Below are 23,807 nucleotides of genomic sequence, written 5' to 3' on the forward strand. Positions count from 1 at the left end.
TGTCTCTAAATCACCTCGGTTGTGCTGCAACGTGCAGGAAACCTCGGGGGAGAAAAGGAATAAGCGAGAAAAATAGAGAGGGGAAGCAGTTCCTGGCAATGGCTCTTGGGGGCTGTTTTGTCACCTCTTTGCTGCCCTTCCCCCCTGGGAACAGTCACTTCTGACTGCTCTTCGTTGTCTGTTCAAATCACATCAATTCAAAAGGGTTATGAGAGGCTGTATTTAATCAAATGTTTGTTATGTCCAGGTGTCTCTGTCTGTCTCCTTTCCCAGATTTATCCAGAGATAATTATCTCGTGTTGGAGGCTCATATCCCCTTGAGGACCAGTGAGAATACCCACTTAAAAATTTAAAAATAACTGGACCTAACAAAATGCCTGGAGATCCCTGTCCCGTTCCTTCTGTCCTGGTCTGTCCCCACTTGGTGGAGGTGAACTCTCCAAACTGGAATTGTTCTTTGTCCTGTGGGGCCCCGCTCTTGGTCGGTACTCAGATATTCACAGGAAAAAAATACCATAATACTAAAAATTAACAACTGAATAGAATCTGACAGACTTTTCTCCCCCATCAGGGACATAAACACGAGGAATTTCAAAGGCGTGACCAAGCCTGTGATGCACCAAAAGCCATTAAAATTCATTTTTAGGCTGCCTGGCACTGTAAGAAGAATGACACAGTGTATGTGCTCGGACAGTAGAAGCCACTGTGGAGATTTTTTTCAAATCCTGTTGCAATGAATGGAAGCTACAATAAGGGAAGCTACAACCACTAAAATAAAAGTTGTTATTCATCAGAACGAAAGCTGATATTCATAAAACTCACCCGCGATTTAAAATAAGTGGCCTGCAGAGGGTAGTAAGTAACCCACATAAGAGATTTACACTTTTGGCCTGGCCATTTGTGGTGTAATGAGTGTTTTAAGGTCGCTCAAAAGCAAGGGGGGCGATGCACCACCACACCAGTGAGTACCATACTGTTAATTTTTGTAGTGTCCTGGCTTTTAAAGCTTTTTTCCGTGCGCTGTACAGCTGTGTTCTCTCCTCGGGGAAGCGGCCACGGCCCCAAGGCTGCCAGAGCTCAAGGAGCGCTCGGACAACGCTCTGAGGCACAGGGTGGGATTTTGGGGGCGTCATGTGCACGGCCGCGAGTTGGACGGGATGATGCTTGTGCATCCCTTCCAGTTCAGGATATTCTGTGATTATGAGTGTGTTCGGACGGGATAGTTTGCACGTATTGAGGACATTCTGCGATTAAACCAACCCCTCGCTCGCTCTGAGGCGGCGCCGCCATTTCCGTCCCCCCGCCCTTCCCCTCGCGGAGCCCGCGCGCCGCGCGGCGCCCCCTGGCGGCGCTGGGCGGGGTATCGGGATGAAGCGCGGGATTAAGACACATCTCGCGATATTTCCCCCTCCGCCGTTCCCCCCCCCAAGATGGCGGCGCCCACGGAGCCGCCGCCTCAGGGCCGGTTCCGCACCCGGGACGTGCTGGTGCCCGGCGGCCCCTCCGATTTCGGATCTCTCTTGCTGTCCCCGCCGGTGCTGGCGGGGCTGGAGGCGGCCGGCTTCCTCCGGCCGTCGCCGGTGCAGCTGAAGGCCATCCCGCTGGGGCGCTGCGGGCTGGGTGAGCGGGCGGGCGGGCGGGCAGGCGCGGGGCTGGGGGCACCCCGAGGCACCCCGGGGGGCTCCCCTGACCTTTGTGGGGGCTCTTTGCAGATCTCATCGTTCAGGCCAAGTCCGGCACCGGCAAAACATGCGTGTTCGCCACCATCGCCCTGGACGCGGTGCTGCTGGAGAGCCCCGCCACGCAGGTGAGCCCCCGCTTCGCTTTGCAACAGAAAATCCCTCTTTGCAACAGAAAATCCCTCTTTTTGTAGGGGAAAAAGGGCGTTGAAGCCCTTGAGGCACAGCGGTTTAAATCGGGCTTATGTTGTCAGAGCCACCCTGCGGCTCTCACGTTTAATCCTCGCCCCTCGCAGATCCTGGTCCTGGCGCCCACCAGGGAGATCGCGGTGCAGATCCACGCCGTCATCACGACGATCGCGATAAAAATGGAAGGCCTGGAATGCCACGTGTTCATCGGGGGGACCCCGCTGAGCCAGGACAAGAGCAGGCTGAAGAAGTGCCACATCGCTGTTGGCTCCCCAGGTAGGGATGGGCTTCGTTGTGATTCAGGTCCTCTGTGGTCCTTCACAGGACGTAACTGGAGCTCTTTGTACCCAGGTGGGGTTTTTTTTCTTGTTATTAATAGTGCACAGCCTCAAAAGGCTGTGCCAGAGGCATTGAGATGAGCTCTTTTTAGTGAGAAGGTATTTTTAATGAGAGGTTTGGCAGGCTGAGAGTTGCAGCCTGGAGAAGAGAAGGTGGTGTGGAGACCTCACAGCACCTTCCAGTGTCTGAAGGGGCTCCAAGGAAACTGGAGAGGGGACTCTGCACCAGGAACTGGAGTGACAGGGCAAGGACTGGTGGGTTCAAACTGAAAGACTGGAAGTTTAGGTTGGATGTTGGGAAGAAATCCTTCTCTGTGAGGGTGGGGAGGCCCTGGCACAGGTTGCCCAGAGAAGATGTGGCTGCCCCATCCCTGGAAGTGTCCAAGGCCAGGTTGGACAGGGCTTGGAGCAACCTGGGCTAGTGGAAAGTGTCCCTGCCCATGGCAGGGGTTGGAACTGGGTGATCTTTAAGGTCCTTCCCATCCCAAACCGCTTTGTTTTATGTCTCTGTGATTACCCCAAATATGCCTTTTTTTAAGTCTTACTGAAATAAATTTAAAAAACCATTAAAAGTTCATCATTAGAACCTTTCAGTTCATAACTTCTGAAGTTCTTTTTCCTCTTTTCCTCCTGTGCAGGTCGAATCAAACAGCTCATAGAGCTGGACTACCTGAACACAGCCAGTATCAGGCTCTTCATCCTGGATGAGGCAGACAAGCTCCTGGAGGAAGGCAGCTTCCAGGAGCAAATCAAGTAAGAAAAACCACTCATCTCATGCATTCCTCAGTAGATTAGATGCATTTCTGTTAATCATTCCCACTTTTATGTCTCCCAGCTGGATTTACTCCTCACTCCCAGCCAATAAGCAGATGTTGGCTGTGTCAGCGACTTACCCCGAGTCCTTGGCTCGTGCTCTGACCAGGTACATGAGGGAGCCAACCTTTGTGAGGCTGAACCCCACTGATCCAAGCCTCCTTGGTGAGTAAACATCCAATTGTAGTGATATTGCTGCCAACAGATTAGGAGGAATATGCTAAAACCAAAATATGTACCTTTAAAAGTCATGGTTTTTCATAATTTCACTCCACACCTGAGTTGTTTAGTTATAAAATATTGATTCCCAGTGAACCTTCTAGTAGGAGGTGTCCACTAGACCATGGAATGAGATGGTCATTAAGGTCCTTTCCCACCCAAACCATCCTGTGATTCTGGGTATTTAAAACACCAGTGACAAATGTAACTCTCTGGGTTTTTTATCCATTCAAAAAGTATTTCAACTTTTTAAGAAAAGCCTCTCTCCTGGAGGTTCTTATTTGGCCACATGTGTGTGTTTGAATTGGAATTTTTTCCTTTGCCTGCAGTGACACAGTTGACATAGCACTGGACATGTTTTTCTGGCAACCCTTAATCTGTTCTTTTGGTTTCTTTCCTCAGGGCTGAAGCAGTACTACAAAATTGTGAATTCCCATCCACTTCCACACAAAACATTTGAGGAAAAAACCCAGCACCTGCAGGAATTGTTCAGCAAGATTCCATTCAATCAAGCCTTAGTCTTCTCAAATTTGCACAGCAGGTGATAAATTTGAAATAAAACCTGTAAAAAGCAGTGGTTGTAATGTCCAGTCAGGGATAAATTTATGGATAAATTTATGGATATGGATAAGTTTATGAGACCTGTAAGGTCTCAGAGCACTCTGCAACTTTCAGATCTGAAATACAGCCTGAAGAATGCAGTTTTATTCCCAGTTTTCCTTGTCTGTGTTCCATCAGGGCTCAACATCTGGCTGAAATCCTGACATCCAGAGGCTTCCCTGCTGAGTGCATTTCAGGTGAGTCCATTCACAACTTCTAATGAACCTGTTCTATTGAAATTGTGCATAAATATAACCTAAAATAGGAAAATTAATCTTAAATCTTGGTTTGCATGGCCTCTGATTAAATAACTGAGAATAGCATTTGAATCTTCATAAGTCTCTTGAGACTTAATCAGTGTAAAAATTAATTAACATTTAACTTGTTTTTACAGTTGTTTGAGAGCCATTTTTATGAATGCATTTGCTTATTTGCAAAGAGAAAGGACTCATATTTGCAGGTTGAAGCTGGGTTTCTTTGGGATGCAGGTGTTGAATTTAAATCTTTATTTCAGTAATCTATAAAAGTTGAAAGCTGGCACCTGCTGCTTTTTAGAAACCTTGAATTTTTGCTTCAGCTTCCATGGCTTAGGTGTTTAAAATCCATCTAAAATCAGTGCTGTTTAAGTGGGTTAAGCATCTGCATAATTGGCTCCTATTGAAAATCAATAGAATTATTTTTGTAATGAATTACCTTATTTTTCAAGTTTTGTTTGTTCCTTGTTTACTCATTTCAAACTGATATTTGAAGAGGTTTTTCCTCAACCTTATTTTTGATCTCATCCACAAGTTTTACAAACCAGTGTTTTTTAGATTTTTGAGGGGCATAAAGCTGCAAGAATGTACTTTATTTCTAATTTTTACCTTTCCAGGCAACATGAATCAAAACCAACGACTCGATGCTATGGCCAAATTAAAGCAATTCCACTGTCGAGTCCTGATCTCCACAGACTTGGTGAGTTTTTACTGCTCTTGAACAAGCTTTGGACAGGTTTTATTTCAAATTTACTGCCTGCTGTGCACATGGTGCAGCATGCAGGAGTATTGCACATAAAGTTATTCAGAGAATTAGATTTGACTTGGAATTGAACATAAAAGTGCTGATCAAGCACTGTGAGACTGTGTGACTTATTTTCACTGGGAACTTAAAAATTGCCTCCTATTCCTCATCTGATTGGGATGAGATGGTCTTTTAAGATCTCATCCAACACCAACCAGTCTGTGATTTGGTTCATAAATTAATTTATGTGTTGCTTTAAAGTTCAAGGGACTTTAGAATTGTTTCCTTTGCATGGGAGCTGTGGGGAGGAATAGTTTGTTTCTCTGGTGCCACAGTGACATTGCAAACAGCTGAACAGAGCAGTGGTTATGTTTGGGACACTCAGCTTCTCACTGTTGAGGAATTTTGTTCTTTGGTTGATGGTTTGAGGTGCTGCCATGAGAAGGTGTCTCCGTGTTGTCAGCTTGGACTTTTTGATGCTGGGGGGCAAAAAAAATAGTCCTGGCTTGTATTTGATAAGTGGAAGGTAGAAGAAAAAGGATTCCTAGTTTTCATGTCCCAAAGCCTGTTGTACCTGTAATGCTGTAAAATGGTTGGAAAATTGTAGGTTCTTTGTGGTGTGTTATAACAATTCAAAGTTCTCATCTGAGTTGGTGGGAGTAACTCCAGGGAGGTTGGACCAGGTGGCCCCACTGTGGTCCCTTCCAGCCTCACCCTGTGATTCTGTGTTCATTTAAAGCTCTGTTCAGCACATTCACTTCTGACTCCTCTTCTCTCCTTCCCATTTTCTCCAGACATCCCGTGGAATTGATGCTGAGAAGGTGAACCTGGTTGTCAACCTGGACGTGCCTGTGGACTGGGAGACCTACATGCATCGGATTGGCAGGGCTGGGCGCTTTGGTGAGAGCCAAATCCAGGGATTTGTGGAGCTTTCCCTTGCTTTGCTGGCTCTGTTTGGTGATTAATTAATTCCTTTGTGTGTCACAGGCACTCTGGGTTTGTCTGTGACCTACTGCTGCCGTGGGGAGGAGGAGAACACGATGATGAAAATTGCTCAGAAGTGTAATCTGCAGCTCCTTCCTCTGCCAGGTGTGCTCTGGGCTTGGGATGCAGCTGGGATTTGGTTGTTTTGTGCTATTCAGAGCTTCAGGCAAGTCCACAGGGAGCTGATATGTGGCTTCTCTGCTGGAGCTGCATTACTTTTAGGCCAGGTTTGTCATACTCTCTGCTGATGACTCCTTGTGGAGCTGCTGCAGTTGAGTGGAGCAGTAAAAATGGACTGAGTGCTCAGGGAGAGCAACTCTGCATCCAGCTGTGCTTAAGCAACCACATAACTACCTGGATTTCCAGAAATCTGGTATTAAACCTTGCTCAAGTGTGAAGATACAGCAGTGCAAGGAAGGAGTAATTAAAACAGCAGATTTGCTTCCCTTGCTTTGCCAGAAGCTGTTCTGCTGAAAGGGAGGATTTGCCTTCTTGTCTAAGTTCAAAATAAGTGAAGAATAGATGACAAGGAATGCAGTGCTGTTTGTCCTCATCAGCCTCATGATGCCTTCCATGAAGGAAATGTTCTGGCTCCTTGAGCTCTTCCAAGAATTGAAGGAGTTGGTTTGTAGCCATAATTTAATATTTTACTGTGCAATTTTGCAGAGCTTTGTTTGGGTACTCATTCAAGTTCTAGTGGGAAGGATAGACTTAAAATTAATTGCCTACTTGTTTCCCCTTCTGTGCAGAGCCAATACCTCCTGGAATGATGGATCAGTTTGAAGATGGGGAGGTGGAAGTTAAACCTGCTGTACTTCCAGGACCTTTGGTGAATTGTGACACTGTGTGTCTTAAACCAGAGGAACCAGTGCTGCAGCCTGTACAGAATGGTTTTCCAGAGGCACCACAGCCTCTCTCCAGTCTTCCAAGGGATAATTCTGCTGCAGAAAGGCCAAAAAAATCTCAGAAGCAAAAGCAGATAAAAAAGTGCACAAATCCTGCAAATAAAAATAGTAGAACCCCCCGAACTCCCAGTTGTCACACAGAGCAGAGGAATCAAGTGAAAACTGTCTCCAGGACAGATGGACAGGACAACACTCAGGCTCCAGATGAGGAGGCCTTAAAAAAAAACCTTCCCAAAATTCCATGCTTGTCTTCCTTCAAAAACCAGCTCAACAATCCCTGGAGCTTCTCAGATTTTGTTGAGGACTATGAGTATTTCATGAAAGAAGGGTCTGAGAGACAGGTGGAAATTTTGAGGAGCTATTCAGGCCCAGGAGAGCAACGTGAGCTCCCCAGGAACGGGGATGTGGAGTGGGAAGAGATGGGACATCACCCAGAGACAGCAGCAAACAGTGACATTTCTGGTGACAGTGATGGTTCAGACACTTCCAGGGATTCCTTTAGTAGCAGGGAGGATAATTCATGCTTTGAAGCATTTTCCAGGGCTTCCTCTAATGGCAGGGAGAACAACTCATGCTTTGAAGCATTTTCCAGGGCTTCCTCTAATAGTAGGGAGAACAACTCATGCTTTGAAGGATTTTCAGACACACAGGAGAGAAATGCTGTCCCCAAAAGGCATCAGGGTCGTTCAGGCTTCTGTCCTACACCAGAGAAGCCTCAGGAGCCATCCCAGGTCCCAAAGCAAAAGGAAGTGAAAAAGAAAGTTCTGAAACAAAATGCTAAAGAAAAGAAAAGCCACAACCATCAATTCTCGAGTTCTTCCCCGAGGAAAACTGAAGAGGACTGGACCTGCAGCTCCTGGGATGATGCTCCATCTGAGGACTGGAGTTATGAGGACTATTGGAAATGTTATAATGAAGCTTGGCAGAGCTACTATGCAGCAGTGTCTCACTACAGGGAGAGTTACAGGCAGTTCAGCTGGATGAGGGCCTACCACATCAACTCTGTGTATCTCCAGGAGCTCCTGAAAAGTGGGGATTGATGCCCTGATGCTGCTGGTTGGGACCAGCAATGGATATGATCCATGAAAACTCTGCTGGTCTGAAGGATGTTGACAGACAGACATTGTTGGGGATTGAAGAAAAATGTTGTCTTTTTGTAAGCAGCTGTGTTTTGGTAAATGTTTTACACGAGTTCAGTGACGGTGTTACAAGTTGGTAATAAAAGGAAAAGAAAGGCAGTTGGATGCTCTGTTGGAATCTTTACAATCCAAAGTAAACAAAGGATGATCAAAGGCAGCCATGTACATTTAAGAAATGTCACTAAGGAGAAAACACAAACTAATCCCAGTTGTATTTCATGGAGTCCCAGAATGGTTTGGGTTGGAAGGGACCTTAAAGCTCATCTCATTCCAACCCCTGCTGTGGGCAAGGACACCTTCCACTGGCCCAGGTTGCTCTGACCTGGCCTTGGCCACTTCCAGGGATCCAGGGGCAGCCACAGCTTCTCTGGGCAACCTGTACCAGGGCCTCCCCACCCTCTTGCTTGACTTGTCTTCCCTGTGACTTTGGGTGAAGAGGAATTCCCTGTAACTCCACAGCCTGTTTGTAGTTGGTGATCATTCCACGTTCCATAATTCTCTTGGTAAACACCAGGCACTGATTATATCCTGGTTAAGTGAGGGAGTGAACATGCATCTCAATGCCTGTATTGCTAATTTAAATCCAGTTAATTACCACTGTATAAATAACATTCTCCAGCAAGGTGTGCAGCCCAAGGATGCTTTAATTATGGAGAGAACGTGCAGCAATTGTAATTGTTCTGTCCCTCTGGGTGCAACAATATCAAACTTGCCACACTTACAGGAAAACTTTAATTAGAACTGAAATTACCTATTAGTGCTAAAACTAATTGATGTTTCCTGTTTAACTTGCAGTGCCTTGTATGGAGCTGTCCTGAAGCAGGAAAAGATGGGAGTGCTGGCTGGCTTAGGGTGCTGACCCTGGGCTGACTCTGCACTGATTTTGAAACTTCATCTTTTAGCTTTTAGTGTGTTTGGGATCATTAGACATTTTTTTCAGCAACTTCCCTTGATTTCTCAGGGTTCCAATGTTCCCCAGAGCACCTACAGTGTGCTTTTTTATTTTATTTATTCTTTTCCTTTGTTTTCTTTTCCTTGTGCAGACTTAGACTGGAATTTTCTTAGCAGTGCATCCTACCTATGAACTGCCCTTCCCAGGAGACTTGCTGCTTTAAGTTGGTGCTCTGGGTGTCTCCAGGGCTGTTGGATTGCTCACCTTCAGCCACTTGCATTTTGAGAAACACACAGTTTTCCCTCAGCTCACACAAACCTGAGTGTTCCTGTCACCCTTACAAAATTCCCTGTGCAAATCCTGTGCTGTCCCCAGTCTTTCTGACCTTTTTTTGTGGAGTGGTGGGTCTAAACTTTAACCTGTGTGATCCAGACTCGTTTTTCAGCGTGCAGGAGGTTTCTAACACTGATTTAGCTCAGGAATGGTGTGGGAATGCAGCCCAGGGTGGGCTCTGGGGCTGTTCTGGGCTGGTGTGAGAGCAGCTCATTGGGGCACTGAGGGCTCCTAGTGGGACTCAGCCTTTACTACAAGAGAGGAAAGTGTGTAAGCTGTTAGGAGTCACTTCATAAGAGTTTTTAATTTCTGCTTAAATAATTTTGTAGATTTTAGTGATGCCTCCAAGTGCTTTTTTTCTGGCAGCTCTCCTTGTTTTAGGATCAGCTTGTTTTGACCACGTCTGCAACACAGAATGGCCTAAACAGCTGAGGCTGCCTTTGAAAAGAAAGGCATAATACATGCTCTTATTAATTATTAATATTAATAGGTCTTGTTAGAAGTATTTTTCTTTCTCTACTTTTTTCCTGCCTTACTCCCTTTGCATCACAAATTACACCAGGGAGGGGTTTCACCTCGATTTTGTTGGCAGAGTTTGATGATTTTGTCTCTGAGACGAATTTTTTTGCAACCCTAAACATCCAAAAGGAGGGGTTTCACTTCAGTGTCTGCATTATTGCTCTGCTGTGACAGCTCAGTGTTTTCATTAAATAAGAGCTATTAGTGTTTAAATGCAACTTCACTTAGTTAAACACCCAAAGTTCTCCAAAAGAACCTCCCAGGATTTGGTTTGTATTTTTTTTTCAGAAGAAATCTCCAGCATCATGTTGGTATTTGTGGCACATACTCTGTTTAATCCGGATTGGATACATCAGGTACAGCAGTGGCACAAGACTCAATACTGTAAATGATATACAAGTTTCAACATATGCACTACAATTCCAAAAGAAGACAACAGGAAACTTGGTTCTTCTAGAAAGTTGTTCTCAAATGAAGCTACCTGCAGCTGTGTACAGTACAGTTCGGATCTGTCCTCTGTAAGCAAAGCCCACTCAGAGTATGAAAATAGAAAATAATAAAGGTTGAGAGCTTCTCAGAACATAAAACTCCTAAAGGAAACACCACTGGAATGCCAGACTGGTTTATCAAAAAGAGACCATCACAGCAGTGTGGAAGATGCTCCACTGGCCCAGGGTGGGAGCTCCAGGTTGGAGTGGCACCAGAAGGGAGAGGAGCCCTCAGTGTGGGTGGTGCCTTCCCCCCAGCCAGCTGAGAGTCCTGGACTAGCACTGACTGAACCCCAAAGGGAAAGGAACACGTGCACACGGATACACACAAAGGAACAGACCTGACTGAGAACACACGAAGGGGTTTTTCACGAGCTCTTTGTCACCTGGTCCTTCTCCCGTTCCCCCCGAAGCCTTCCCGGCACAGGTTTTGCTTCCCCAACACCAGCAGCAGTTCTGGGGCACTGGCTGCAGGATTCCCTGTGGCTGCAGAATTCCCTGTGGCTGCACAATTCCCTGTGGCTGCGGAATTCCCTGGGGCATTTTTGGGGGTGTCATGGATTGGGCTTCACTTATTGCAAGAGGAGGGGTTGGTTTCCCTACGGGTGGGATAACTGGCAGAGAGGTGAAATGACTTCTTTGGGATCTCTTAGTGGTTCATCAGGACAACCAGGAGCAGGATTCCCAGTGCTCAGTCTCCTGGCTCTGATCCATGTGCTCCCTGCCTTCCCCTTTGCTCTTACAGGATAAAATTATTAAAGAGTTTATGGCAAGTGAGAAGCCTAAAAAACCAGGCTTTAAAGCCACATATCTACTGCAGTTGGCCTAAAGTGTTGGAGAAAAAAGAAGTGATTGAAAAGAAAATCAATTCAGACAGACTAGATGGGCAAATTCTGTGGAAAATTCACCTAAATTCAAAAGCAGAATGAAATCTGCTGATATTCCCAGCCATCCATGAGTGCTTTGTAACTCTGCATTAGTCCAACCTGGAAAAACATGACAGGATCCAAGGGATGTTTCAGCACAGGAATGAAACATAATTCGTAATTTACTGAATATTCTTTATAATGCATGTAAGATACAACATGTTTGCAACCTCTTTACTTAAAGAAGCAAAATATTTGAAGAAACTTTGCTTTCTTTAGCTGTTATTAATCTGATTTTCGTGCAAGCTGCCTAAACTAGAAGGATAAATGCTGGGTTGCAGTTTATTATCAACAGTTTTAGGTTAAACAAGTGGCACTGATTAAATTTAGTCTTTCTGGCCAATTAAAGAAGGATGTATTTTGAATTATCCATTAACTTTATTCCACACTGAGGCCATGTGTGTTACTTAGGTTATCTTTCCCCTGAAACTTCTAACAATGATAATTATTTAACAGATAAAAGTGGTCTCTGGGAGAAGAATTTGCTGTAGAAAGTTTTATATTCCTCTTGTGGAAAGGAGAATCATTTAAATGGTGCAAGGGAGTACAAATGGCAGCAAGAGAGGAGAAAATAAGAAGAGAATTATGGCTGAACAGCTGGAGAAAAATCCTTGGCATTGAGGTCTGTCACTCTGGAAAAAGCTCCCCAGGGAAATAGAGGAAGTCCTTGGAGAGTTTTAAATGTAATTAAATCTAAAAGAGCAGTGCCATGTATCACAGTGAAGGATCCTGTGCTAGCAGAGGAGAGATTAAATTTTATAATCCTTGAATTTTTGTGTGCCAAGATGTGTTATCTGTGGCCTCTTCTTTACGGGCGTCCTTAAGATTTTTAAGGAAAACGAAAGTAAAAGGTGGATTTTGGATGGAGTAGATGGAAGTCAAAGCCTACATGTGAAAGATATTTCTCATCATTCTCTGCCACTTGGGTGTGACTCCTGTTTGCAGCCCAATGCCAGGTGGGAAGAGAGGAAATCTCTGAACAGAATGTGCTGAAAGTCCATGAAAATATTTTTTTCCCCTCTGAAAAAAACGTTGGAAAGGAAACCAAATGCTCAGAAAATTTGATATTTTTGATATTGCTTTTTGTACAAAGAACCCATTTTTATCTTTTTTTTTTTTTTTTTTTTTTCCAAGAACCTTTTCTAAAACTATAAAAAGTAAGGAATTAGGGGAGAGGGAAAGGCTGGGACATGATCTGCCAGCACACTCCTGGTGGACAGTCTGACCAACGGGGTTGTTTTCTAGAACTTGCCTCTTTTCCTGGATGCTGCTCCTCTCAGAGGGAGCTGGAGAAGCCTCAGGAATGACCAGGATTGCTGGGGGAGGTGCTGGTTTTTGGGTTGGGATCCATGGACATGCCTGGCCCCGGGATGGGAGGGCAGTGCTGGTCACACTGGGCAGCACTGGGACCACTGGAAAGAACAGTCCCCACCCTCCAGGTAAAGTCCTGGCTGAGGAATTTTCAGGATTGGCTTGGCCTTATCTCAGCAATGGTTTCTAAGTTGCTGTTTGAAGATTGTGAAGATCTCAGTGGTTTAGGGAGGCTGATTTGCCTCCCTTTATTGAGGGAAGAAGTGGCTGCAGTGCCATTCCCGGGCTCTGCTCTGCCAAGGCTTTCCCTTTTTCCCTGTTTTCCTGCCAGGGATGCTCCGCTGTGCCCTTCCAAGCCCTGGCTGTGCTGTTTCAGTGCTTTCCCCCCAAGGGTGGGGCTGGTTTTGGGCAGTGCAGGAGGGGTTTCAGAGCACATTTCCAAGCGCTTTCGGGAGCGTTACTTCAATTCCAGGATAAAGGGAGCTATTGCCTCCACTAAAAATATTTTTAGCCCTGTTCCTCTGGGCTCAGATTCCCTTAATTTTGCCTGGTTTTATGCTCTGAGAGTCTGGCTGTGTGGGGCAGCACCTGCCCAGTTCATGGCAGAAGAGGCAAACCACGGATTTCTGAGCAAGGATAACAATTCCTCTTCCATGGAAGAGAGGAGAGGCCGTGGCTGCCTTGACAAGCTGAGCCCAAGCAGCCACCCAGAAACCCCTAGGGCTGGCTTTCCTCCTTATTTTTATTTTTTTCTTTCAAAAATGTTGAATTTTATATTTTTTTTTTTTCCCAAAAAGCCTTTTGATGGATAGCAATTAAAAGCCCCAGGAGTGCTTTGGCCAAGGGCTGCTGCAATTGCTATTTACAGACTGAGAGATGGGTGCAGAGAGGTGACAAATCCATGATAAATCGGGAATAAGGAAGGCAGCACCAAGAATCCATGTTGAATCCCTGATTCCCTGTGATTTTTTCATTCCTGTGCCCTGTCAGCACATCTCACCCTCACTCTGTGCCAGCATAAATGAGGTTGCAAGGTGGGAGGCTGGTGGAGAGCAAGGCCTCTGATCTACAAGGGTGAGGGTGCAGATGATGACAGTTAATGAAATTAAAGCAAAGATTAAATTAAAACATCGAGAAAAAACCCTCAATAATGGTAAGATTAACTGCAGTACAACCTCCTACAGGAAGCAGCAAAAGGCAGAGCATTTTAATCATTAAAAAACAGGGCTAAACATAGTTTTTGGGGAACATATTGCAGCACTGGGATAAATGAGTAGAAGCTGGTGCAGCTACTGGAGGCTTAGCCATAATTCTAGTATTCCTGGGATGTTGTAGGATTCTAAGGAGGGCAGTGGGTTAATGCATCAGCCATCAAGTCCACTCTACAGACAAGCAGCAGTGCTACCAAAGCAGGCTGTCAGCTCCTATGTGTGAGTCAGCAGGGAGGTCTATGAGTTATCTATACATGTCTGTGTGTCTGGGGTTATTTATATGTGGATGTGGCTGTAAATATTACATCAGGATAGGTCGGGGCAGATGTTAAAAAAAGGTCATCCCTTTGCTGGATCAGCCTCAGAGGTGCTTTGAGCTGTTCTTTTAACCCTGGTGTTGGTGAAACCCCTGCTCAGAACAGGACACTTGTTGGCTTTCCTCGTTCTCTCCAAGCTGTCGGGGGGTGGTGCCTCCCCCTTCGTGGGGTCACTGGAGAGGTTTGGGCACGAGCACAGGGATCAAACGAGTGGGAAGGGGGGTGATGATGTTCCTCACCCTGCCCTTCCTCTCACCCCATGGATCTCCCCCTTGGAATGGGAGAAAAAAGTTGCTCACGTGGGGGGGAAAACCACTTGTGTTTCAGGTCCCTGTGTTTCCTCACAATAAGTCATTCCTAGAAGGATCTCAGGGGGTAGGACTGGCCACAGCTTGGTCAGAAGGATGAGCCACTTGGCAGTACCACCCAGTGCTCCTCAGTTTTTGGCTGATTTAGAAGTCCAGGATTAGACTTTCCCCAAACTAAGGGTAGGGCTGTGAAAAGGAAATGCTGTCTCTGTAGCACACGTTCTCAGGTGTTTTCCACACTCCAGGACTGCTCCCCCTTCTCATCAGATCCCGTGCTGAGCCTGGAGAACTAAAACTGCTCATCTATCCCCAAAATCAGTGCAACCCAGAAGCCACTGCTGAGACAACTGGAGCCCTAAGACTGTGAAAAAGCCAAATACCTCTCTGTCCATGCAAGATATTTGGCTCTGGGGTTAATTATTATCAAGTATAAATCCAGACATTATTTGGCTACTATTTACAATGGGTTGTACGTCCAGTGCTAGCAAAGAAATTTCTACATAGAACCCAAAAATTAAAAAGCATGGGCATACATTACAAGAAACCTCTGTTAGACTTATGAATGCTTGATGCAGTTGAGTTCAGTGCTTTCATTCTTTGCCATTTGTGTGCACAGTATTAAAAAAGAATCCTACCTTTTCTTTTTTCCTTTTTAAAAATACAGAACCGTAGTCTAGTCACACTCTTACAAGTAAGTGATAACAAAAATAGAAAGCAGATACCCATGTGGGACTAAAACTCTACTAAAGCCTGTCTTTTTTTTTTTTTGTTGGTTTTTTTTTTTGTTTGTTTTGTCGTTTAGTTTTTTTCCTCCACAAATATGTTTTCACAGACAATAATTAGCAGACAAACACACTGTTTGCAATTGCACTGTATTGACTTAAAAGGCGGGTACAAAATTGTCTAAATAAAGAAATGCCATCCAGGGTGAGAGAGAGGGGTCTGTGTGTGTGCACATGTGTGTGCTGACACATGCTTGTGTTTCCCAATCATGGGAACAGTGCTCTGCCCTTTGGAATTCAGTGTTTTCCTGCTGCACACACTCACACACACACACACACAGAGGAATGGAGAGAGATCTCTGTGACAGGTGGCTTCTTTTTTTGCCTAAATCTTTTCCTATAAAAGAAAGAAAAAAAAAAAAGAAAACGAGAAATGTGAAATTTTGGTCGGTTTAAAGGTTCTTGCTCCATGAAGAAGAAACGAACGAACGAACGGAGAAAAAAAGAAAAAAATAATTCACAAAAATCCATTGTTTTTTTTCACCTTTTCAGTCATTTCCTCGTGAATAAATATTATCCATTAAAAACCTTTAAAAAGGTGCTGCGATACACAGTGTTATATTCCCGTTTGCTTAATCGACTCTCTTCGTTGCCACGATGGTTCTTCCCCTCCAGGAGGGTTTTTTTTTTTTGTTTTCCTCCGACCACCCTTCTTCCTCTCGCAGGAATCCTTCCTCAGTCCCCGGCCGAAGGAAGGTGCCTCCCCCGCGGGTCCGGGCACAGAACGTCGGGTCGGTCCATCCAGGCACGAGTTTGCAGCACGAAAGGAGCGTCGGAGGTGCCGAGGGAGAGGGGGCCGCCGGGCTTCCAGCCTCGGGAGACGTCTTACAAGGCGGAGACCTTGACGATGTTGGCCGTGCTGGGGGTGGGAATGTTCGTGGAGTGCCCGGGGCTGCCGGGGGTGGGTCTGCTCTCGCCCTCGGGGGTGAGGGCGGGCGGGGTGGGGATGCTGATGATGGCTGTGGTGATCTGGGCAGCTTTGCAGTTCGGTCTCAGCCCGTCGTCCGACTTCATGTTGAGGCTGGAACGACTAGAAAACAGATTGAAGTGCTTGGCTTGGTTTGTTGGGTTTTTTGTTTGGTTTTCCTCTCTCTCCCCCCCCCCCCCCCACCAACACGAAATATCCTGGAGGGGAGGTTTAGGTTACACAGGAGGGGGGAGCCAGGGGGGGGTTGGTCTCTTTTCCCAGGCAACTCTCAGCAAGACAAGAGGGCTGGGTCTGAAACTGTGCCAGGGGAGGTTTAGGTTGGATATTAGGAAGAATTTCTTTGCAGAGAGGGTGCTCAGCCATTGGAATGGGCTGCCCAGGGAAGGGGTGGATTCTCCATCCCTGGAGGTTTTTAAGAAGAGACTGGATGTGGCATCAGTGCCATGGGCTGGGAACCACAGCGAGGTTGGATCAAGGGTTGGACTTGATGATCTCAGAGGTCCCTTCCAGCCCAGCTGATTCTGTGATTCTATGGAATATTCAGAAGACTCCACTGAAATGGTCCCTCCCCACCCTGTTCCTGCAAGAAACCCTTTATGTCTGCCCAGATGACACTAAACTTTGGTAATATTCCCCTTGGTTAGGACACAGCTTTTCATGGGGCAAATTGTTCTGTTTCCATTTCTTTCTTGCATAATTGTAGTTTATTTAAGAGAACATCTAAATACACTGTCCTGTGTACTGCATCTTTTCAGAGCACAGGTAGTTCTTTCTGAGGAAGATGTTGTCTTCCTTGCATTTCAAATACCTCTTTCAAATTCACTGTCCCTTGATCTTTTCTATTTTTTTTTCTCCCTCTCTCTGCAGTAGTTTCAAGGATCTGGCAGCTGGGAGCATTCTTATTAGATCTGCATCAATTGCATCCTATAATTAATTACAGAGGGAAAATGATAGGTTGGTTTCTGTGCATCTGCACAGCTACAGGAGTCTGCTATTACCAGCCCAACATGTTCATTTTAAACACAAGGTCTGTCCTTTCAGGATGTAAAGCTCCCAGTTGGAAAGCTCTTGCTGTTGTTATCTCAGACTGACTCACCAAGAGGACGGGTTTTGATCTCTCAAGCATCCCAAGAACAGCAGAACCCTTTCTGTGCTCCCTGGATGCTTCAGGCACAAGCTGAGAGTGGGGCACTTTTAGGGCCTGGGTGGTTCTGCCAGTGCTAACCAGTACACCCAGTCAGTTGCATTCCACAGGAAAAACAACTTAAAAGCTTTTTTTTTGTCTCTCTCCCTCTCTGTTCTTCCACAGTTTGGTAAGCAAGTGAAATAAGCGTTGACATTTAAAATATCACAGGCGTCTGATTTAGCACCCACTGAAACAGGCAGAATAGTTGACATTCCACGAAATTACTGCTTCAGGTGCTGGTTTAAAATATTGTCATATTGAAAGTGAAATAGCTGGAGACTTGTTTTGTGCTTATTCATTCATAATTCATGCTCTGAAATGCCCTTCTGGCACAAAGTAATCGCTTGCTGCCCTAAAGGCAGCTTTGTTTCAGTTCCTACATCCCTTTGATAGGAGTGGGGAGAAGAAGAATGGGAAGTTCAAAACCAGCTCTGGTGCACAAGAAACTTAATGGGCTGAGAGGGATTTAGAAAGTAATTTAATGTTTGCAAGAACGATACGGTGAATAAATGATTTTTTCCCAGCAAGTTATGCATAAAATGGAATTTTCAAAGTTTTCTATTCAGGGACAATTCACCTGTGTCATTTATGGCTTTTTAGGTGGGGGCTGCTAAGACAGCACTGTGAAATTCCTCCTTATTTGTTTCCCAGTGATGCTTAGAGTTGCAATTTAGACTGTTGGACAATGAAAATCAGTGGAGTGAGTGTCCCTGGGGGGTCATGTCAGTGTGTGCAGCTCTCTAACAGCTTTGGCTGACAGGCACTATTAGCCCACTGGGTTTGCCTGCTCCCAGGAAAGGTTTGGAAGTGCTGGGCTGGCTGGGAGGGGGGCTGGGAGCTGGTCCTGGGCCAGCTTTGGTGAGTGTCCCACGCCTGGGAGCTGCTCCTGCCTGTGCTAGGTGTCACTTGGAATTCATATTTCTACATCCAGTCTGGCCAGAGAAGAATCACAGAATATCCTGAGCTGGAAGGGACCCACAAGGATTGAGTCCAACCCCTGGCCCTGCACAGGACACCCCAAAATCCCACCCTCTCCCTGGGAGTGTTGTCCAAACACTCCCTGAGCTCTGGCAGCCTTGGGGCTGTGCCCACTGCCCTGGGGAGCCTGTTCAGTGCCAACCACCCTCTGGGGGAAGAACTTTTCCCTAATATCCAACCTAACCCTCCCCTGGTACAGCTCCAGCCTGTCACAGGGAGGGAGAAGGGAGGAACATGCAGACACTATGAATGGAAGAGTTTATATATACAAATTACCCTATTCAAACATATTTAAATCATAGGATATCCTGAGCCGGAAGGGACCCACAAGGATCATCCAGTCCAGCTCCTGGCCCTGCACAGGACACCCCAAAATCCCACCCAGTCCCTGGGAGTGTTGTCCAAACACTCCCTGAGCTCTGGCAGCCTTGGGGCTGTGCCCACTGCCCTGGGGAGCCTGTTCAGTGCCCAACCACCCTCTGGGGGAAAAACCTGTCCCTAAAATCCAGCCCAAGAGCTGCACTAGAGCCTGGCTGAGACCTGGTTCATCCAGGAACAGCTTGGAGCTGCTTTCCTGGGGTTATCAAAAGCAGGAGGGAAACAAAACCGCTCCCAGCACCAGCGCCCCGTCCCTGGCTGGAGAAGAGTCCTGCTGGACCCTCCAGGTGGGTGATGCCCCCCCGAGGCTGGCACTGTACCTTGTGGTGAGGGAGGGCTGCTCGCTGCACTGGATGTGGATGGTGCTGAGCTCCTGCATGCTCCGCAGGCGCGTGGCCGGGACGCTGGAGTTGGGCAGGTGAGTGGTCTTCTTGTTGCGGCGGGAGCAGCACGAGGTGGTCAGTCCGTGGTGGCTGGACAGGGAGGGGCTCCGAGAGGAGGGGTAGTTCTGCATCGAGCTCTCCATGCAGTTCTGCTCGAACATCTGCTCATCTATGAACTCGTGGTTCTGGCGGGGAGGGGGGAAAGAACAGGGTTGTCACTCTCTGGTGGCACCGACGGCTTGGGCCCAACAGCAGTTTGTGTGTGATGGCACCTCGGGCTGGGCTGGGGGGGGGTGTCAGCCCCTGGGCCCTCTGCCTCTGTGCCTGGAAAGATCTGCACTGGGCAGATCTCAAAAAGATTTTAAAATGATCTCTAAAAAGATCTTAAAACGATCCTGATCTTAAAACGATTCTGCCCTCACTGCAATCACGAGGAGATTTTGCTCTCCTGTGTCAGCAGGGGAACAGGAGGGGTCTGTCAGTGCTGCCTTACATAGTCTGAGGTGGTTAATCTCTTGTGGTTGAATTTCCTTCCATTTTTGTGTCTGCACTCCAGAAGTGCCTTCAAAAATCCTGGAATGACACACGGAGGAGTTCATGCCCCCCCTTTTTTTTTTATGCTTGGGGCAGGATTGTGTTTTATTTGTATGCCCACCTGGATGTAAAACTTAACTGCAGGATGTGGCTGTTGGGTTCAAAGCATCCCTGCAGTGCCTTGGATGAATGGAATAAACATGGCAGGTGAGAGTGGGAAGTGTGTAGGGAAAGGAAATTCAGAAAGCTGACTCTGGAAAGAGTTATTTTGCTAAGGAACAAGAAATCCTGGAAGAAAGAACTCGTATGTGTGTACATGAACACTCAGATAGTTCTAGAGAACAGACTTTATCCAGTCCCTAAAAAGGATAGGAGACAAAAGCAACCATGCTGAAAGCAGCCATCAGATTCCATCAGAACAACTAACAACTCTCACAGGAAACAAGAGCACTGGAGAACCAAAGGGAGCCACGTGCACAAACTCCCAAGTACAAGACCAAGAACGAGAAAACCAGCAAACACTCTGCAGACATGTCACAGAGACCATAGAGAAAACAGATCGAATTAAAAAGGAAATACCTTGATGGTGGAAGTTCGTACAGATAACAGGGGATCATCCACAAGATAGGACAATCCCTACGGGACAACATGCCAACAAAAGATAAAAACACAATTGATTGTCCATTCCAGCATTCAGAAGTTTAGTCCCAGCACTGCATCTCTTGCCTCAGCATTCCAGCTCACTCAAGTTTGAATGGGCAACAGGACCTTCTCTTCACCAAACCTCGCCTGAATCAGACCCCTTTTGTTCCTTCCTTCTCCAGCTTTCGAGTGTTGTGTTCTTGGAAACAGAACAAAACCCATCACAACGTTATGACTTTGATCTTTTCAGAGCTGAAGGCGAAGGAAAACAAAGTTTCAGCTGCTGATTCACAAGCCAAGAGTTGGAATTGCTTTGCCAATGGGTGTGGGGTTTGATCACACTCTGTGAAAACACAGCAGAAAGGTTTGGGTTGAAGGACTGGGTTCGAGGCACTCAGCACTCGGAGAAAAACACGGCCTGTGAATGTCCATGCTCAATCTGGGAGTTGGAAGGACAGGAAAAACCTCCTTTTGTTTGAACAAACTCCATCTGTTGTGTTAATATGACAAAGTAATCTCTGTTGTGGCAGCTACAAGTACTCCAGGGTCACTTTGTCATCTGACACAGCAGATTTGTGAGCCATTCACAGCCATTCAGCTGTAAGTGTGTGCTGGCGACAGCCCAGACACCGTGTCAATAAATCACGGACTTTGAGAGTGCTCTCTAGTCTAAGGAAAGGTGAATTGCCCATTGAAACAAGTTTGCAACCATGATACATTCCTCATTCCATTCCTGCAACTTGGTCACAAAATGACTCTTCAGCGTTTAAAAATGCTTTTACTGCGATTTCAATTTTGGGGAGGAGAACTGTTGCACAGTGTTTTAACAGATTATGTGAGCTACAGAATTTCCACACAAAGCCATTGAACTATTTGGATTGATAATTCCAGGCCAGAACCCAAACTTGCAGTGTGATTTTGGTGCTGCATCACGGTGATAACAGGCTGAAAAATGCGGGGGGAAAACACTTTTATTAAACATTGTGCAGATTCTCTCTCTGGGTTTTAATCAAAATTCAAGTATCGCTGTTATTGCCTTTCTCAGCTGAGAAGAGCAACATTTGGAATGTTTGCAATGCCTGAGCAGGTTTGTGTGCTGGAGGCAATCAAACCTTTGTTGGGCTGATCCAGCCAGGTACTAGGGTACAAATTACTCTGCATCCCCAAATTAGGGTCCACTTTGGCCACATTAGTGATGGAGCAACTCCTGCAGAGCCCAGGGAGGTTCACCTGGCCTGTGCAGGGGTCAGAATTTCCCAAAGCCTTTATCAAATCAGGCCTTGCAAGGGCAGACCCTGCAGGCAGGGCTGTCAGCTCTGGTTTGCTTCACCCACTTTTGTTCAGGTTCTCAGGTGGGAGGGTTTTTGTGGAACACGGGTCGTGGCAGTGAAGGTTTCGAGCAGAAAGCTCTAAACTGAAGAGTCAGGCTGTGAAATATCTGCTGGTTACGTAACATCCAAACATTTTTGGTCGAAATTAAAGGCAAGATGAGTCTTAGAAAACAAATTCAGTAGTCATTGATACAGGAAGAATCAGTTCACTGCCCTCGGTGACCTTTAGAGCTCGTTGGGCTCAGAGGTCACTGTGATTAATCAGCATCTTCTTCCAGTGTATCTCTGAGGCCTAAGTGGTGTTATTCCAGCACAAACCAAACTATGGAAGTGAAGGTGATTTATCTAAAAGAAAGCTCTGGCAAGTCAAAAAAAAAAGCCAAAAGTACATTTGATGATGGATGCAGATAGAAAAAGGCATGAATATTTCAAGTGTTAACCTCGCTTCATTCTCTCTAGAATGAATCATGGGATAGATAATGTGTTCCTTTTCTGCAGAACCTTTTATATAAACCTGGAAGCGAAACATATGTATCAAATAAACATCTGAAACGTTCCCAGAGACTTCTGCATACACAATCACTTAATAATAAAAAACAAAGCTCTCACTGCCAACACCTTGCACGATGCAAACAGAAAAGTCATGCTGGAGAAACTGCTTGGCTGGCTTTGAGATAAATTACCTGCCCCTGTAACCAGGCTGAAATGAGAAAAGATATGTGTAACCTTTAAACCCACTGGCAGAGTTCATCTGCTCTGAGCCATCTCATGGGCTAAAGGTTATTTTCTTTCCAGCCTCTTGGCACTGGTGACCAGGCTGGGGTGTGGAGTCACCACCAGCATCTTCTTCCTCGTTAAGGCAGCAGAACTGTCCTCTACTGCTAATTAGCACAAATGAGGGGTGGATATGATGTGTGACCGACAGTACAGGACAAATGCAGTTTAGTTCTCTTTCAGAAACGCCGAAGAAATGAAACTTGTGATTCTGGGACCTCCCTAATTCTGTGCTGAAAACTTCTTTGCCTTCAGGCGACCTCGACTGAGCAACCTGCTGCTGACTTTGTGCAGGTGTAGGTGACTGAGGAACAGCAGATAATCCCACCTTTATCCCTTTGCACAGGGATCATTTTGATTATTTTAAGAAGACAAGGAAATAGAAGTGCTTTAGAATATCAGGAGCTTTAGAACCAGCCCCTCTGGCACACACCAGGGTGTGTCTGACCAAGGGCCACCTCAGAGCATTCCGTGGGCACTTTACCCATGGGAAGCCCGTGCCAGGCACACAGACCTGGGCGGGGTGGAGGGATCGTGTTGGTACTTACGGTTGTTTTTTCCAGGCAGTGCAGCAGATGGTGGTGTTGGCTTTCGATTAAGGAGGTGCCTTTAGTCATGTGCTGTTCCTCTTCGGTGGATCCCTGAACAGCCACGAAAAGAGGGGGGGGAACAAAACCCAAACCAGATGTAAAACCATGAAAACAAACAGAAATACCAGTCCCAGCACGAGCTTTCAGAGGGGTAAAGATAACATTTGCAGTGTTGCCAGCTCTCAGGTTTTTTTCCCAGCTCTTAGGAGTTTTCCTCTTTTTTTTTTTTCTAATGATTTGGGTTGTAAACTGAGGTGAGGAGCTCAGCTTGGATCCCAAACCTGTGTGTTTCCAGGTATTGCATAGCTGGGGAGGAGATGTGGGAAGGACTGCTGGCATAGGATGTCAAGGCTCAGGAGCCAGAACGTAAAGAGAAAAAGAACCTGTGCTGTTGTATTTTTCCAAAATGCATTAAGGCTTCTAAGCTTGACGTGACCTTTGAATGCCAGCAGATGTACCCTGAACCCTGGGCTGTGTTAGGAGACAAAACAAAAGCTGTCCTGCCTTCTCTGAGCTAAAGCCTGGCTCTGCCTGACCTTCAGGGCTGTGCAGTGCTGGGCCCCTTGGAACTTGGCTGTGTTATTTGCCAAAGCCTCCTGAGCCACAGCTGCACGTGGGAGCAGAAAATGTGAACCTGGGCTCCATGTTTTGGACTCCAATGCTGTTTGCAGAGACAGGAACCCCTGCTCTGTCTCTCCTCTTCGTGCATATCACCAGTTGTTTGCCACACAGTGGCAAATACACAGTGTATTAAAAGGGGGGTGTTTTGGGGTGTCTGGTTCTTGTTGGGGGGTTATAGCAGGTCCTGGGACTGGGTTTGGTGCAAACTGAATGTGTGTAACCCCTCCCTGTGATTTCATCACACTTTAATCTGTGTGTGTCTTTGAGGACTGGCATTTTCAAAGACAATGCCGTGCATTAAAATAGCAATTAGGTGTTGTAAAATGTTTTTCACAGCTAAAGGGTGCCTGGTGTTTTGTGAGATGCCAAAATCCTGAAGTCAGAAGTGGCTGTGCATGGTTTGAATCTCTGCTCAGACATGAAGCAGCAATATCTGGCTGTTCAAGAGAGGAAATGGGTGGGATGGGAGACACGGCAGAACATCTTGTCAGAAGTGCCAAGACATTGCCT

General features: G+C 46.2%; 2 protein-coding genes across 6 annotated transcripts in view; one reads left to right on the forward strand and one right to left on the reverse strand.

Annotated features, from left to right (window-relative positions):
• The first annotated feature begins 1,407 nt into the window (after positions 1–1,407).
• DDX20 (DEAD-box helicase 20) lies at positions 1,408–7,964 on the forward strand. Its single transcript, XM_064636060.1, has 11 exons — positions 1,408–1,620; positions 1,713–1,807; positions 1,976–2,144; positions 2,845–2,959; positions 3,042–3,184; positions 3,641–3,779; positions 3,977–4,035; positions 4,710–4,792; positions 5,632–5,737; positions 5,825–5,926; positions 6,571–7,964. The coding sequence occupies exons 1-11, from the start codon at positions 1,431–1,433 to the stop codon at positions 7,764–7,766; spliced, it is 2,397 nt and encodes a 798-aa protein (XP_064492130.1). The 5' UTR covers positions 1,408–1,430; the 3' UTR covers positions 7,767–7,964.
• A 1,957-nt stretch (positions 7,965–9,921) lies between these two features.
• The window catches only part of KCND3 (potassium voltage-gated channel subfamily D member 3), a 137,300-nt gene continuing 123,414 nt past the window's right edge, over positions 9,922–23,807 (reverse strand). For 4 of the 5 annotated variants that reach the window (XM_064635742.1, XM_064635740.1, XM_064635741.1 and 1 more), the window contains exons 5-8: positions 22,635–22,727; positions 19,919–19,975; positions 18,743–18,990; positions 9,922–15,982 (exon numbers count right to left, since the gene is read on the reverse strand). In XM_064635742.1, coding sequence (XP_064491812.1) covers positions 15,778–15,982; positions 18,743–18,990; positions 19,919–19,975; positions 22,635–22,727 — 603 coding nt within the window. In that variant the 3' untranslated portion in view covers positions 9,922–15,777. The remainder of the gene's footprint in view (positions 15,983–18,742; positions 18,991–19,918; positions 19,976–22,634; positions 22,728–23,807) is intronic. The other variant, XM_064635744.1, reaches the window with a different exon arrangement.

This window comes from Pseudopipra pipra, chromosome 25 (genome assembly GCF_036250125.1).
Source record: "Pseudopipra pipra isolate bDixPip1 chromosome 25, bDixPip1.hap1, whole genome shotgun sequence".
Classification (NCBI taxonomy): Eukaryota; Metazoa; Chordata; class Aves; order Passeriformes; family Pipridae; genus Pseudopipra; species Pseudopipra pipra.